Here is a 14,861-nt window from a genome sequence, read left to right on the forward strand (position 1 = left end):
CTCCGAAACTATTTGGTATATCGGGCTTAACTTTTCAGAGATAACTGAAATTGTTATGCTTTTTTAATATTCAGAAATTTCAATTTACTAGGTTCATCAGATAATGATAAGCCAATGCTAATGAGACAAAAAATGTGAACAAGGATTCGCCTATACCGGAAAGTTCTTGCGCCACTTCTTAACTTTTGCGCAGGCACGAGAATCATATCATGTAAGGCTTCTGTTCACATACGAGACAGGTGCCAGTTAGGTTCTGTGCTACAAATATGGTGTAGTGTGAACAGATGTTCGGACCATAGCTGAAGTGAATAACTTTGAAACACAACTGGAACCCACTTAGATGAAAGTAAATATTCGGGAGTGTCAGGATTGCGGTTAAGGGAACCAAACCCTCTCGGCCAACCGTCCCGGCACGATGTTGGATGTGTACTGTGCGTGTGAACTACTTGTTTCAGTTCTGTGCCGTTGCTATTCATACTATACCAGAACGCTATCAGGTTCAGTGTGAAAATAGCCTAATTATGTTCTTATAATTGCAAACTTGTTGCTGTGTAAAGGTGAACATCACTTGCAGCTCAATGTAATGATGTAACTCAGATTAAATCCAACATGTTTCGTATTTGCATTACATTTGCAATCAATCGCAAGTCAGTAAGCAGCTTTAATCAAGGAAACAATTTTTAATCGTGTTTAACTAAACGGCTTTTAAACTTGTTTAAGCTTTGGTGTGAAACGGGCTCTAATTACTATTATTATTTATTCAAAATATTTCCCCAATTCTGATTGGCTAAAAGCACACGCATAATCCACCAGAACCAGTTACTGATGACCAAATTTGGAAGAATTTGGACTTTAACGAGGAAATGACGTAAAAAAATGTAGCGTTCTTACAGATTAAGGCACCGTGGGAACGAGGCTGAGTTGTTTTGGCTGTGAAAGTAAAAATGGCGGATACTTCACTCGTTTGAAGAGTAAAAACTACAGCTGGAACTAGGCGTAATAATAGCAAAAAACATAGCAAAATCAGCAAGAAGACAACTTGCAGGGCGACATCTGCTATTTGGAGAATATTTGAGGAGCTGGACAAACCTAAACGCAAACTATCGAGGATAAACTTAACACCGATGCAGGTAAGCTTGTTTTAGCTATGTTTTTAAACTAGGAATTATTTTGAATGAATAATAAAGCAATTCTTGAATTCGGCTTTCTTATCATATAAGGAATTATGGAGATCTCGGAGTGTGTTATCCGCCTCTGCCGATAACATCCTCCTCGATCTCCATAATTCTTCATAAGATACTCAGCCTCATTCATTAAAGGGGCTGTGTCACGGCAGTCCAGTTCATTTTGTTTAATTTTGCCAATTAGTCGCCCTCAATCGCTATGGAACTTAATTTTAGCAAAGAAATTACAGGTAAATGGAAAAATCAGAGATCCGAAACAAACAATTATGACTCCTGGGCATTATTTTTGAAGTTGCAAGCAGCAGGGATCAACTTTGAAAAACTGTTAGGCTGAACAGTTTTCAAAAACCCTAATTTCAATCCGTTTCAATCTTCAGTTTTGCCCATCCGTGGCATCTGTTGTTTCTGTTATGTTATTTTAACCTTCCTTTATACTATATTCTAGAAACATGCATTACAGACTCGCATTTATCACTGAAAGATATACTACCATCAGATTCAATATAAGGACTTATGGCTGTCAATCTGACTTTATTATCCGATTGTTATCGCAGTATACGAGTTTCAGAATATCTATATCTGGCTTCAAAGTGGCTCACGTCTGTAGACTAAATTAGGTTCTTTTGCGTCACTGACGATATAAAGCTGACAACGTCTAAAATGGGCGGACTAAACAAATTATTTATTTCTTACTTCCAGCTTCATCTATTCAAATGTTCTGATGCCTTGGAGGAAAGGAGAGATCTTAATTCTGATTTTACGCCGTACAGTACATCAGTCCAGACGACAGCATGGAGAACGCAAACAGCTGTTTTCTTCCCATGGCTCATGGTATTGCGCTGATCACAATCAACGCTATCGTCTGCGTTTTGGGATCACTTGGAAACTTGCTTGTTTGTTTGGCCATTGCTACAAATTTTCGCCTTCGCCGAGCCTCCAACTACCTTCTCTTCAGCTTAGCGATCGCTGATCTAATCGTCACTTTGATATGCGAGCCTCTCCTTATGGAAGCCATCATCCAGAGAATATTCTTATACGATTGCACAGCAAGCTTGTGCATGGCGTACAACTTTTTAAGCTATCTTTCATGTGCCACCTCAGTCTTACATATGGTGGCTATCAGTCTTGATCGATTTGTTGCCGTTGCCTTCCCACTGAGACACAAACACTTCATGGAGAAATGCGGACTTAAGGTTATGCTTATAGTATCCTGGTCAATTCCCATTTTTGAGGTGATTCTTCTTCTCGTTTTGTGGCTTGTCATTCCAAAGGCTTCATATTCCGTGGCCAAATTTCTCTTTTTGGGAACCTTTTTCTTCAGCTATCTCTTAATTTTCTTTTTCTACTTTCTTATCGTGACATTCCTGTTGCATCACAAGAAGACAAGAAAGCGACTTAGAGCTGGAAACGTTTCTGTAAAACTAACTTCCCGCATGGAGGTTCGTGTTTCTTGTACACTGGCTATCGCAATCGGTATTTTCACCGCTTGTTGGGCTCCCGCGATTGCAAGTATGTTTGCCGACACAATGATTGGAAAACCACTTATAAGGCTAGACAGCCCTTGGGCCATATGGCTTGAAACCCTGGCTCTCTCAAACTCGGCCCTGAACTTTCTGATATACTCTGCTAAAATCCGAGACTTCAAAGAGGCATACGTTGATATCTTTCGAAAGATGCTCCGTTTGTAGAGTTGTGGACTTTTTGCTACTTGTTTCAAGAAATTAAAAACTACTGTTTGAAGTCGCAGTTGATCCTAATGGTTAATTTTTGTAAGGCGAAACTGTCATTTACATATGTGGTAAACGGTCAGCGTGTACTATTGGTTTATAAGTACAGGAACACTTGGAGAATTGTTAACAACTAGAAGTATTCGTTATTAGCTACTAGGGAGCATAAGCAACCACAACGACAACTTAACAGCAGGTAAAATGTCAATGAAACAAAATACATTTGCTTTCCTTCAAACTTCATTGCCTTTATTTAGCTTCGCGAATTTTGTCAAATGTCGGCGAATCTCCCTTTAGTTGAATTTTTTAAGTCCGCATCCAAGTTCTAAAATAGACGATTTTACAGTGGTGGACTTAGTACCCTAGTATTCAAGTGAATGCGAGGCTGACGGTGACCTTGTTTTGATACAACCCTTCTTTGCTTTGTTATGGAAATTGTCCTTGAAAAATACGAGTTAGCATAAGAATAACTTAATTTACATAATAAAGCAGGAAGGTTTGTATCAAAACAAGGTCAACTCCAGACTCGCTTCCATCCACAACTGTAAAATGGACTATTGGCAAACGGTAGCTGGGGGCTATTAACAAACAAATTAAATCCAGCTGGGTCTTAAGTCCTTGACGAAAGACTCCTTTCCATTGACTTAGTTCACATAAAGATGTTAATAAAGCGACTCTTTTGATAATTACCAAATGTCCAGCTGAAATCTTTGAGACACCTCAACGACATTACTAAACGTTTTCCCGACACTATCTACTTCAAAGAGTAAAGCAAGCCTTATTTCTTAACCTCTTGGCCACGGCCCAAACTACCCGTTGAGAACAAAAAACAACCCAACTTTTTTGTTGTTCGAAAGCGCCCCATTTAAAGAAAGTGCCTCCACAGTTTTGTCGCCGATTGTTGCTTCAATGAAATGTGTAAATCATGTTTTTCTTACAATAATGCTAACTTGAATTTTTTACGAAAACTTTACATTAGGAAAGGGAAGGAGGCCGGTTTGTATCAAAACAAGGTTAACCTCAGTCTCACATTCACTCAAAGGCTAGGACACTCAGCCCACAACTGTAAAATGGCCTATTTAGCACAATATCACTGACAGGTGTAATGACGCAACACAAGTGATTTGATCTTGACCTGAGCAGATTTGTAAGTCAATAAGGCTGGGCTTCAATTAATAAAGCAATACAATATGTTGATAATGATGATGGAGATTTTAACAACAACAGCTACAGTATTTCAAAAGATGATGATGATGTCAAACAAATAAAGAAAATAAAGATTTAGAAGTAGCGCTTCTTTTTAGTGGTTCTTCATCTACCAGATTCCTGGTCGAATTGGTATTTGAAAATTTTGATTTTTGAGGAGAGGGGAAAATCGAAGTACCCGTAGAAAATCTCTCGTAGCAAAGAAGAGAACTTACAACAAACTCAATCCACATATGGCGTCGACGCCGGGATTTGAACCCGAGCCACACTGGTGTGAGGCCGCGATTACTCTTAGCACTGCGCCACCCTTGCTACCCTAATGGTGAAGATACCTGGTTTAGCTGACTTAGCTCAAACGCATCATACTAAGTTTTTCGACATTCAATTGATCCTGTCTTCAGGATAAGACTATGGTCCAAGTGGCAAAGATTAAAAACTTTTGCAGTATTTTATTATTGCAAGAAAGCTTGTTAGAAGGCTAACATTTGCAGCTACGGCTGTCAATCTGACTTATCTGATCATTGTTATCGCAGTACAAGAGCTTCAAAATGTCTATTGCTGGCTCACGTCAGTAGACTATTTATAGGTTCCTCTCCGTCAAAATAAGTCCAATAACATATGACTGGGCGAGGTAAACATATCCTTCGATATCTTTCCCATTCACTCGAGCTTAGACCAAGTTATTCTGATTTTACACCGTATAGAACACCAGGCGATAAGAGAACATGAACAAATCATTGGAGAACACCAAGAGTTGTTCTCTTCCCATGGCCCATGGTATTGCACTGATCACAGTCAACGCTATGGTGTGCATATTAGGATCGTTCGGAAACTTACTCCTTTGTTTTGCCATTGCCACTCACCCTCTCCTACGCCGAACTTCAAACTACCTTCTGTTCAGCCTAGCGATCGCTGATTTATTCGTCACCTTGGTATGCCAGCCCTTCCTTTTGGAAATCTTCTACAATCGAACATTCTTCCACGAATGCAAAGCAAGCCTGGAAATGCCGTATCGTCTCATAGTCAACCTTTCTTGTTCCGCTTCAGTGATCCACTTAGCCTCGATCAGTGTGGATCGGTTTGTCGCCGTTGCGTTCCCTCTTCACCACAAAATTTTCATGAAAAATGCGGACTTGTGATTTTGCTAACAGCTTCTTGGGCACTACCGATTTCAGTTCCTGTTTTGATGGTTCTCCTTCCGCCGTCCTTTCCCAAAAAGTTCATGGCGATGACATCGTTTTCCTTGAGCTACTTCGTCATCATCTTTTCATACTTTATGATCGTAGTATTTCTGCTCAGGTATAAGAAGAAAAGAAGGGACCTAACAGCCCGTACGGTTTCCATAAAGTTTACTTCGCGCAGGGAGGTCCGTGTTGCTTACACTTTAGCTATTGCAACCGGAGTTTTTACAGTTTGTTGGGTTCCAGTAAAGACTATGAGGTTTGTCATAGGTATGAAGCCAAACAGCCCTTTACACATGTGGCTCCGGACCTTGGCTCTGTCAAACTCAGCCATGAATTTTCTGATTTACTCTGCAAGAATGCGCGCCATCAAAGAGGCATACTTAAATATCTTTCAAAAGATATGTCGCTTGTAGAATTTGGAGACGCTTTGGAGTTTGTTTTGAACTTAACATTTATCAGTCTACTTTTCGAAGTTCGATCGTGCTCGATGCATGCCTTCTTAACTCCTGAACTGTTATTGATTCGCTTTCCTCGAAAGTCTTGTAAGGTGAATTTATTCAATTACTGAAGAATAAAAACTGATAGGACTGTTTCATTAATAGTAAGGTTGGACTATGGAGATGATCATTGAAAAACAAATCACGCACTGTAAATTGGTTTTCATTGATTCCACATCATATCGCTGTGCAAGGTTGTTTTTGGTAAATAGCGTGATCCGCATACGGCTGATGACCCACAGGAACAACACGATCTTACCTACTCCGACGAATGTTCACGAATATATCCGTTTTAAGGTCCCTTGTTCCTTGAGGATCCCCAGTAGGTTTTTCCTGATCCAGCGGGATATGCCTCATTTGAAGGCTTTTAAAGGGCCCGAAGGTTAATGTTAAAGGTTATTGCGTCTCCCTCTTTAAATAAAGTTATTGTATTGTATTAGATTCGGAATTTCAAAAGAAAATGGGGGCAAGATTCGGGATTGAAAGTGTGCACGGGGAGGCGGATTCCGAAAATATCCCTCGGGATTAGGGGACTGAGCAAAAATTTGGGTCGGGATGACGGGATTGAAGAACCATATTGGGGACCATTTCTTCTTTTCGACATTCTCGTCTTTTTTGGAAGATTGTTGTCTTGGGCGAGTTCTGAAAGTAAACCTGTTTGGACAGAAATAAAAGAATATCCGAATGGGATGAATAGAGAGGAGAAGCCGTTGCATCACTTTGCCATGGCAGCAAAATTTCAGGATCTCAACAAACCCTTGCCCTCAAATATGGCCGAAGAAAAAAAGAAACGAGAAAAATTTACATCTATGGCTTTCCTGTGCATGATTGAAGAAGCTCCTAGTATTTTATGAGTATATCACAGCTATGCATATCAGTACCTCTTAGCACTAGTTGCACTGATTTCACGGTGAATTCAAAAGTTTCGGCGAACCGCGGGTCTTATAAAATTACCTCCAGTGCTTTTCATGATTGAAGCATTGAAGAAAGCGTTTCTGTGCAGACTTTTCTCGGTCAGTTGCAAACAGGATGCGAGTGATTACGAACAAAATACACCAGAATACACTTATCAACGGAATGAGAATGTTTTTTCCCTGAGAATTGGACAGACTTTCTTTTTCAAGAGCTTCCAGAAGAGATTCAAAGCAAAATCGTATATATCTACATCGTAATTAACGAATATTCACTCCGCAGTCGAGATGTTCACTGCACGCCATCTTGACACAAATGATCAAATTTTGAATACCGCCCATGATGCTTAGCGATCATAGTGCGCACATCGCCTGGATCTCAACAAACCCTTGCCCTACAAATATGGCAAAAGAAAAAAAGAAGCGAAAAAAATTGACACCTATGACTTTCCTGTGCATGATTGCACTTAGGATCAAAACGGTAGCCCATCCGATGCGAATGGCCGTCTCTGTTAAAAAATAATGTTCAGATCCAGAAATTTTGCTACCATGATAACGTGACGTCACACTTCTCTCTATTTGGCCACAGTCGTAATCGTTTATCAGTTAAGTTAAGGCATAGATTCGCCAGAAAATCACCCCCCGGTAAAGAAAAGGCGGGAACACCTACCACAGCCCGTAACGAGGAAATAGAAGCAGCCGAACACAAAAACGACAACATTGGCATACAAATAGTATTCTCATCCAACGAAATAAATAACATATATAAGTATATAAATAAATAACATATATATTAAACATGTAAAGCAAGCTTACATCAAAAGGAATTTAAAAAGATAAAACAGCGAATACATTGTACATAAATATATATAAGTTATAAGTTTATAGGGATAGACTATAGGACGCATTAAATTAAATTAAGTGCTTAAGATCATTAATGATATAGCTCTAAAAAAAGGTAACTGTCATTATTATTCACTCAAAATATTGCTCGTGTTCTGATTCGCTAAAATCCCACGCATAGTTTATCATAACCAGCTAATGTCGACCAAATTACGAAGAATTCAGTTGCGATATGAGAAAAATGACGTCAATCGTGCAGCAAAGTTGCAGATTATTGAACCATTAACCGAGAACACCTAAGGAGAGGTTGAGTTTTTTTAGTAGTGGGTACAAAAGTGGCGGAACATTTCACTCGTTTCGGGGAGAATAAATAGTCGAACTACATTTCTCAAACTCATCAATGATTCATAAAGTAAATACAAAGGAAATTAATGTTTAATGAGTGTTTGGAAATCAGATGAAAAACTGCTCATTTCTGCACCCCTAACTTCTCCTGGTAAAATCACTTTGTTTAAGAAGTAATATCAAGCATTCGATACACTGTTTCATCACCAGATGAAATACCTCGAAGTTCGTCAAAAATACTCCGCTGCGCGTCGTATTTTGTATAGGCACGACCGAGACTCACAACATTTTGGATTTTTGTTTTTCTACGTAAACCAGTGGTCGTCCCTATTCTAGAATGTGTCGTATTTGTACCAAATGCGGAAACCATGAAATAGTAACATCCGGAGCCGAAAACGCCGACCATTCGGAGGGTCGATACGTAAATCAAGTCCTTTTATTAGCACCTATTCAACTCGAAAACAAAAACTTCAAAGCCACGCATGTTTGGAAATTAGCATCAAATTTTTAAAAATGTTCTTTTCAATAAACTTGCTTCGTTTAAGGCTATGTTCACATTATGGGCGGATTCATGATGACGTCATCGTTTACATTTTTTTCTCATTAGCATACGAGCTAACCCATGGCTGTATTTATCAGTTGGGTGCAAAAATTAAAAGAGCTGGTCAATTTATGCAGTTTGTGCTCTTTGCAATCAGTAACAAATAAAATAACAGCAATTAAAAAGTGCTAAATTACTGGGTGGCAAAACGCGAATGAGCTCACACATTCTCTGTAAATTTAGGAGTTTTTCAAAGAAAATTTTCTTCGAAACTATTTGGTATATCGGGCTTAAATTTTCTGAGATAACTGACAGAAATTGTTATGCTCTTTCAATATTCAGAAATTTCATTTTATTAGCTTCATCAGATAATGATAAGCCTATGCTAATGAGGCAAAAAATGTGAACAAGGATTTGCCTATACCGGAAAGCTCTTGTGCCACTTCTTAACTTTTGCGCCGGCACGAAAATCATAAATAAAAAATAATAATCATCTTTATTGAGGAAACTTTTTCATAAAAGATATGGTTTTCAAAAAGGACCTCAAAACTAGATATATAATATAAAAACAAAAAAAAAGCTATAAAATTACAAAAGGATTAAAAAGATACAAAAAATGCATAAAAAATTAAAAATAAGTATAAGTAAAAATTAAACGTAAGTAGCTATATTAAAAACTTAAAAACATTACGTTTAAAACTATTTACATTCCTTGAGTCTTTGATCGTCTGACTGAGGGAGTTAAAATCGGAAACGGCATGATATTGTGTTCTTTGCTTCCCCCAATTTCTTTTGACACGCGGTAATCTAAAGTTGCTTTTGTTACGTATATTATGCCCATGAAGTACGTCTTGTCTAATCAAGTCCATATCGTGATTAATTAGGCCATTGATGCATTTGTATACGTGTACACACCTTCTTTGAAATCGCCTTTTCTCTAGAGGCAGCCACTTGAGAACGGCTAATGCCTCAGTGGAGGATGAGTACAATGGTCTATTTAAAATAACTTTAGCGGCCTTATTTTGCAAAACTTGCAAACTAGACATAAGGGTAATATTATGTTTATCGCCCCATACTAGATCAACATATTCAAAAAGGGGCATAACAAGACTTTTATAGAAAAGTAGACGCGCCCTGAAAGGCAATAAATGCTTTATACGCTTGAGAAGCCCAAGCCTCTGATTGATTTTCCCAGTTAGGCGTTCAATATGATCAGTCCATGTGAAATCCGAACATATATGTATACCGAGGTATTTAAAGCTGCGAACATTACTTATCTAAAATTGAAACAGTCAAATCTACTTTGCTTTCGCGTTTCCTATTACTACCGATAAGCATGCATTTAGTTTTGTCCAAATTTAAAGTCAGTTTGTGATCTTGAAGCCATTTCGCCACATCCAGTGGATCGTTATTTAACTTATCACTCAACTCCTTTGAGGATGTACCATAGCAATAAATTACAGTGTCGTCTGCATAAAGTGACGCGTAGCAGGAGTTAAGCACATTTGGCAAGTTATTTATGTAAATCACAAAAAACAGAGCCCTAGAATGCTACCCTGTGGCACCCCATGCGTGACTGGAAGTTCCTCAGATAACTCATTTTCACATGATGTGCGCTGTTGTCTACCAGTTAAGTAAGAACGGAACCAAGGAGAAATGCCTTATCTGGTATGATTTCATCATACCAGATAAGGCTTCCGTTCACACACGAGACAGGTGCCAGTTAGGTTCTGTGTAACTCTTACTAGTGATTTAATTATCACCTGAGCAGAGATACTATATTAGCGAAAAAGTCACGCTATTTAGCTTCAACTTTTACAAATTACAAAAACAATACATGATCTTAATTAAAACGATGGGATGTCATCAACAACGACAAGAAGAACAACAAGTAAAGTAATTATATTGATGATGACAATGCCTCACATAGTTAGACCAATAAAGAGCCTGTTAGTTAATAGTAATGATAATAATAGTAATAATAATAATAATAATACTTTATTCAAATACATATATGCTCATAAACATGATACACGATACATATTTGAAAAGGTGGATCGCGAGGTTATCCCTATAAAAGGTCCCCTAACTGAACTTTAAAAATATTAAAAAATTGTAAGAAACGCGCGTAAAAATCGTTAGTGCAGGTACAAAATGGTATGTAAGAATTATATTTAAAATGAAAATATATACAATTAAAATATAAGCTTCAGTGTCAAAAAAAATTCATCCATCTTTTTAAGCTTTTTTTAAATTTGTTAGCGTTAATTTCGTCCGTGAAAGATGGTTTGGCAAACTGTTTCAGTCTTTGACGATTCTCACGAAGAAGGAGTACTTAAAGGAGTTAACTTTAGCTACTTTAGTTTGTATTTTGTATGGATTGTCGGCTTTACTGTTTTTACCTGTACAAAAACTCGAAATAGTCATCGATGTCTAGACCATTTAGACCAACTGCACTGTCTTGTAGCATTCTACTACAGATAGGTATTCTCTTCGATTCTGAAGTGTGTTCCAGTTTAGCAATATACATCATTCTTCATATGACATCTTGCGTAGTTTTTGACCGAGAGTGAGTCTCGATGCTCTTCGTTGTACGTTTTCGAGTGCCAACTTACCGTTAACTAAACAAGGCGACCATACCAGGCACCCGTATTCTAGGATTGGTCTAACCAAGGACTTATAGAGCATAGAGAAAATTTCCCTGGTCTTGCTACCAACTGTACCCTTTAGTAGGCCCACCACTATGTTTCCTTTATTTACCATTGGGTCCAAGTGGTTCGACCAAGATCAGTCTCTTGACACATCAACACCCAGGTCCTTGCATAAGTTAACTGATTTTAATTCTGTATTCGACATTTGATAAGGATGTTTACTTTTGTCTTGCTTATGTGTAATTCTCATCACTTCGCATTTCTGGGGGTTAAATTTAACTTTCCAGCTTCTTGTCCAGTTTTCCAGGAAATCCAGATCCGACTGTAGTGCTAATGTATCCTCAGCATTATTAATTTCACGGTAAATCTTTGTATCGTCAGCGAACATTTTAATAAAAGAAGTAACAACATTTGATATGTCATTTACGTTGAGTAAGAACAAAGTAGGCCCGAGGATTGTTCCCTGGGGAACACCAGATGTCGCTTGGGACCAATTCGAGTATGTTCCACGTATTGTCACTCTCTGCTGTCTATTTTTTAGAGAGTTTATTAACCATACCAACAAAGGGGCATCAGTACTGTGTCGATTGAGCTTAAGCAGACGACGTTCGTGGGGCACCCTGTCAAATGCTTTTGATAGATCTAAAAAAATGACGTCTGTTGCTTTCGAGCTATTTCTTGTTAAACACCAGTGGTGATAACAACTAAGCAGTTCAGCAAGGGAAGATTTCCATTTTAGGTAACCAAACTGATGGTGATCTGACCAGAAAGCTGTAACTCTGGATCGTACCATATTCTCCGCCACTTTGCAAATAACAGAGGTTAAAGAGATTTGACAGTAATTCTCTTTTTTGTGCTTGTGTCCCTTTTTGTGAATTGGTGTAATGTTGGCCTTTTTCCAGTCTGTTGGCAACAACCCAGTGCTAAATGAATTAGTTAGTGTTTTCGACGGTCAGGCATGTTAAGGCATGGGTAACCTTCTAATTTGCATAATTTGGCAAAGTGGCATTTGAAACGGATTGTTTTGATCAGTCGTCATGAAACTTTGCAAACAATTTAGCTCGGTGGCCTAAACAATATGTGACACATTCATTGTTGAAATATTAGTCACGTGACCTGCAAATGATCGTTAACGTTCAAAGTTTTCAAATTAAAACGGGGGAAAGGAAATGAAAGAGCAGCAAATATTCTTAGGCACCAGTCCAGTGTTTTTCCCATGGCCTGGATATTATGAAATAGCCCTGCATGTATGCCTAAGTGGAGCAAGGATTACGAAATAAGGAAAAACAGGTCGCGTGACTTACAAAATACTGTAATAACCCTTAATAAAAATGCTTTAATCCACCTCGCGAGGCTATTTGACAATCCAGACAGTTTCGCTGACAATTTGATGACAAGTATTTTTACGCTGACGTTTAACAACCTTGCCCCGTTTGAGAAAACAGATTTTGTGACGTTATGGTCAAAGGAGTGTCATGTGATGCTTGGGATGAATTTTCCAAAAACATTTTAGTGAGATATGTCTTATCATATCTTTGTGGAACCCTTTACTTGGATCCTTCTGTGTCATTAAAGAGGATCTTTGCATTCTCTGTGGGGGTTCTTTTTAGCCTTTCAACCCATGCCTTAACTAGCCTGAGCGCGTTTAATTTGCGTCTTCGGATTAGCGGCATGGTCTGAATTGCTCAGGTATACTATGTTCTAAGAGCATGCACTGCAGATGTGCATTTATCACTAAAGTTATATTACCAGCAGGTTCAATATTTGTAACTATGGCTTTCAGTCCGACGTATGTTATTGTTGTCGCAGTATAAGAGTTTCAGAATATCTATATCTGGCTTCAATATGGCTCACGTCTGTAGAAAAAAAATTAGGTTCTTTTACGTCAAAATAAGTCTGACAACGTCTGAAATGGGCGGGCCAAACAAATTATTTATTTCTCACTTCCAACTTCATCTATTCACATGTCATAAAGCCTTGAAGGAAAGAGGGGACTTAATTCTGGTTTTAAGCCGAATAGTACATCAGTCCCGACGACAGCATGAATGAATCATCGAAGAACGCAAACAGTTGTTTTCTTCCCATGGCTCATGGTATTGCGCTGATCACAATCAACGCTATCGTCTGCGTTTTGGGATCACTTGGAAACTTCCTCGTTTGTTTGGCCATTGCTACAAATTCTCACCTACGCCGAGCCTCCAACTACCTTCTCTTCAGCTTAGCGATCGCTGATCTAATCGTCACTTTGGTATGTGAGCCGCTCTTTATTGGAGACATCATCCAGAGAACATTCTTGTACGATTGCAAAGCGGACCTGTACTATAGGCTCTCCATTTTAAGCTATATTTCATGTGCCAGCTCAGTCTTACATATGGCGGCTATCAGTGTTGATCGATTTCTTGCCGTTGCGTTTCCACTGAGACACAAAAACTTCATGGAGAAATGGGGACTTAAAGTTATGCTTATAGTATCTTGGTCAATTCCGATTTTTAAGGGGATTCTTGTACACGTTTTGTGGCATGTCATTCCGTTGCTTTCATATCGTGCGAGCCAATATCTCCTATCTGGAACCTTTTTCGTCAGCTTTTTCTTAATTTTGTTTTTCTACTTTCTGATCGTGGTATTTCTGCTACGTTACAAGAGGAAAAGAAAGCAACTCTGCGCAGCTCGAAACGTTTCTGTGAGACTGACTTCCCGCATAGAGGTTCGTGTTACTTGTACACTGGCCATCGCAATCGGTATTTTCACCGCTTGTTGGGCTCCCGGGTTTGCAGTCAGTATCTTTGCCAGAATGGATAAAAAACTATTTATAAGGCCAAAAGCCCCTTTGGGCATGTGGATTGCAACCCTGGCTCTGTCAAACTCAGCCATGAACTTTCTGATTTACTCTGCTAAAATCCTGGACTTCAGAGAGGCATACGTCAGCATCATACGAAAGATGCTCCGCTTGTAGAGTTGTGGACTTTTTGCTTTTTGTTTAAAGAAATTAAAAACTACTGTTCGAAGTCGCAGTTGATCCTAATGGTTAATTTTTGTAAGGCGAAGAAACTGTCATCTACACATGTGGTAAACGGTCAGCGTGTACTATTGGTTTATAAATACAGGAATGCTTGCAGAATTGTTAACGACTGGAAGTCTTCGTTATTAGCTAATAGGGAGCGTAAACAACCACGACGACATCTTAACAGCAGGTAAAACGTCAATGAAACAAAATGCATTTATTTTCCTTCAAACTTCATTGCGTTTATTTAGCTTCGCGCATTTTGCCATATATCGGCGAATTTCCCTTTAGTTGAATTTTTAAAGTCCGCATCTAAGTTCTAAAATAGACCATTTTACAACGGTGTACTTAGTACCCTAACCTTCGAGTGAATGTGAGGTTCACGGTGACCTTGTTCTGATACAAACCTTGTTTGCTTTGTTATGGAAATTGTCCTTGAAAAATACTAATTACCATAAGAATAACTTGATTTCCATTATAAAGCAGGAAGGTTTGTATCAAAACAAGGTCAACTTCACACTCGCTTCCACCCATAACTGTAAAATGGCCTATTGGCAAACGGTAGCTGGGAGCTATTAACAAACAAAATCCAGCTGGGTCTTGAGCCCTTGACGAAAGACTCCTCTCCATTGACTTTGTTTACATAAAAGTGTTTACACAGCGACTCTCTTGATTATTACCGAATATCTCTTGCAAATATCCAGCTGCAATCTGTGAGACAATTTGTCCTCAACGACATCACTAACGTTTTCCCGACACTTTCATTACTTC

At 38.6% G+C, this 14,861-nt stretch overlaps 2 protein-coding genes and 1 pseudogene across 2 annotated transcripts; 2 read left to right on the top strand and 1 right to left on the bottom strand.

Annotated features, from left to right (window-relative positions):
* The first annotated feature begins 1,975 nt into the window (after positions 1 to 1,975).
* On the top strand, positions 1,976 to 2,872 carry LOC140941568 (histamine H2 receptor-like). Its single transcript, XM_073390623.1, has one exon. It carries the CDS (start codon positions 1,976 to 1,978, stop codon positions 2,870 to 2,872), a length of 897 nt encoding a protein of 298 aa, XP_073246724.1.
* A 6,133-nt stretch (positions 2,873 to 9,005) lies between these two features.
* LOC140934699 (uncharacterized) lies at positions 9,006 to 9,776 on the bottom strand (annotated as a pseudogene).
* A 2,985-nt stretch (positions 9,777 to 12,761) lies between these two features.
* Positions 12,762 to 14,535, top strand: LOC140944077 (adenosine receptor A2b-like). Its single transcript, XM_073393194.1, has one exon. It carries the CDS (start codon positions 13,131 to 13,133, stop codon positions 14,040 to 14,042), a length of 912 nt encoding a protein of 303 aa, XP_073249295.1. The 5' UTR covers positions 12,762 to 13,130; the 3' UTR covers positions 14,043 to 14,535.
* Positions 14,536 to 14,861: the final 326 nt, after the last annotated feature.

This window comes from Porites lutea, chromosome 1 (genome assembly GCF_958299795.1).
Source record: "Porites lutea chromosome 1, jaPorLute2.1, whole genome shotgun sequence".
NCBI classification, from domain to species: Eukaryota; Metazoa; Cnidaria; class Anthozoa; order Scleractinia; family Poritidae; genus Porites; species Porites lutea.

Coding starts and splice junctions, on each gene's coding strand:
- LOC140941568 (XM_073390623.1), top strand. CDS start 1,976: ATGGAGAACGCAAACAGCTGTTTTCTTCCCATGGCTCATGGTATTGCG.
- LOC140944077 (XM_073393194.1), top strand. CDS start 13,131: ATGAATGAATCATCGAAGAACGCAAACAGTTGTTTTCTTCCCATGGCT.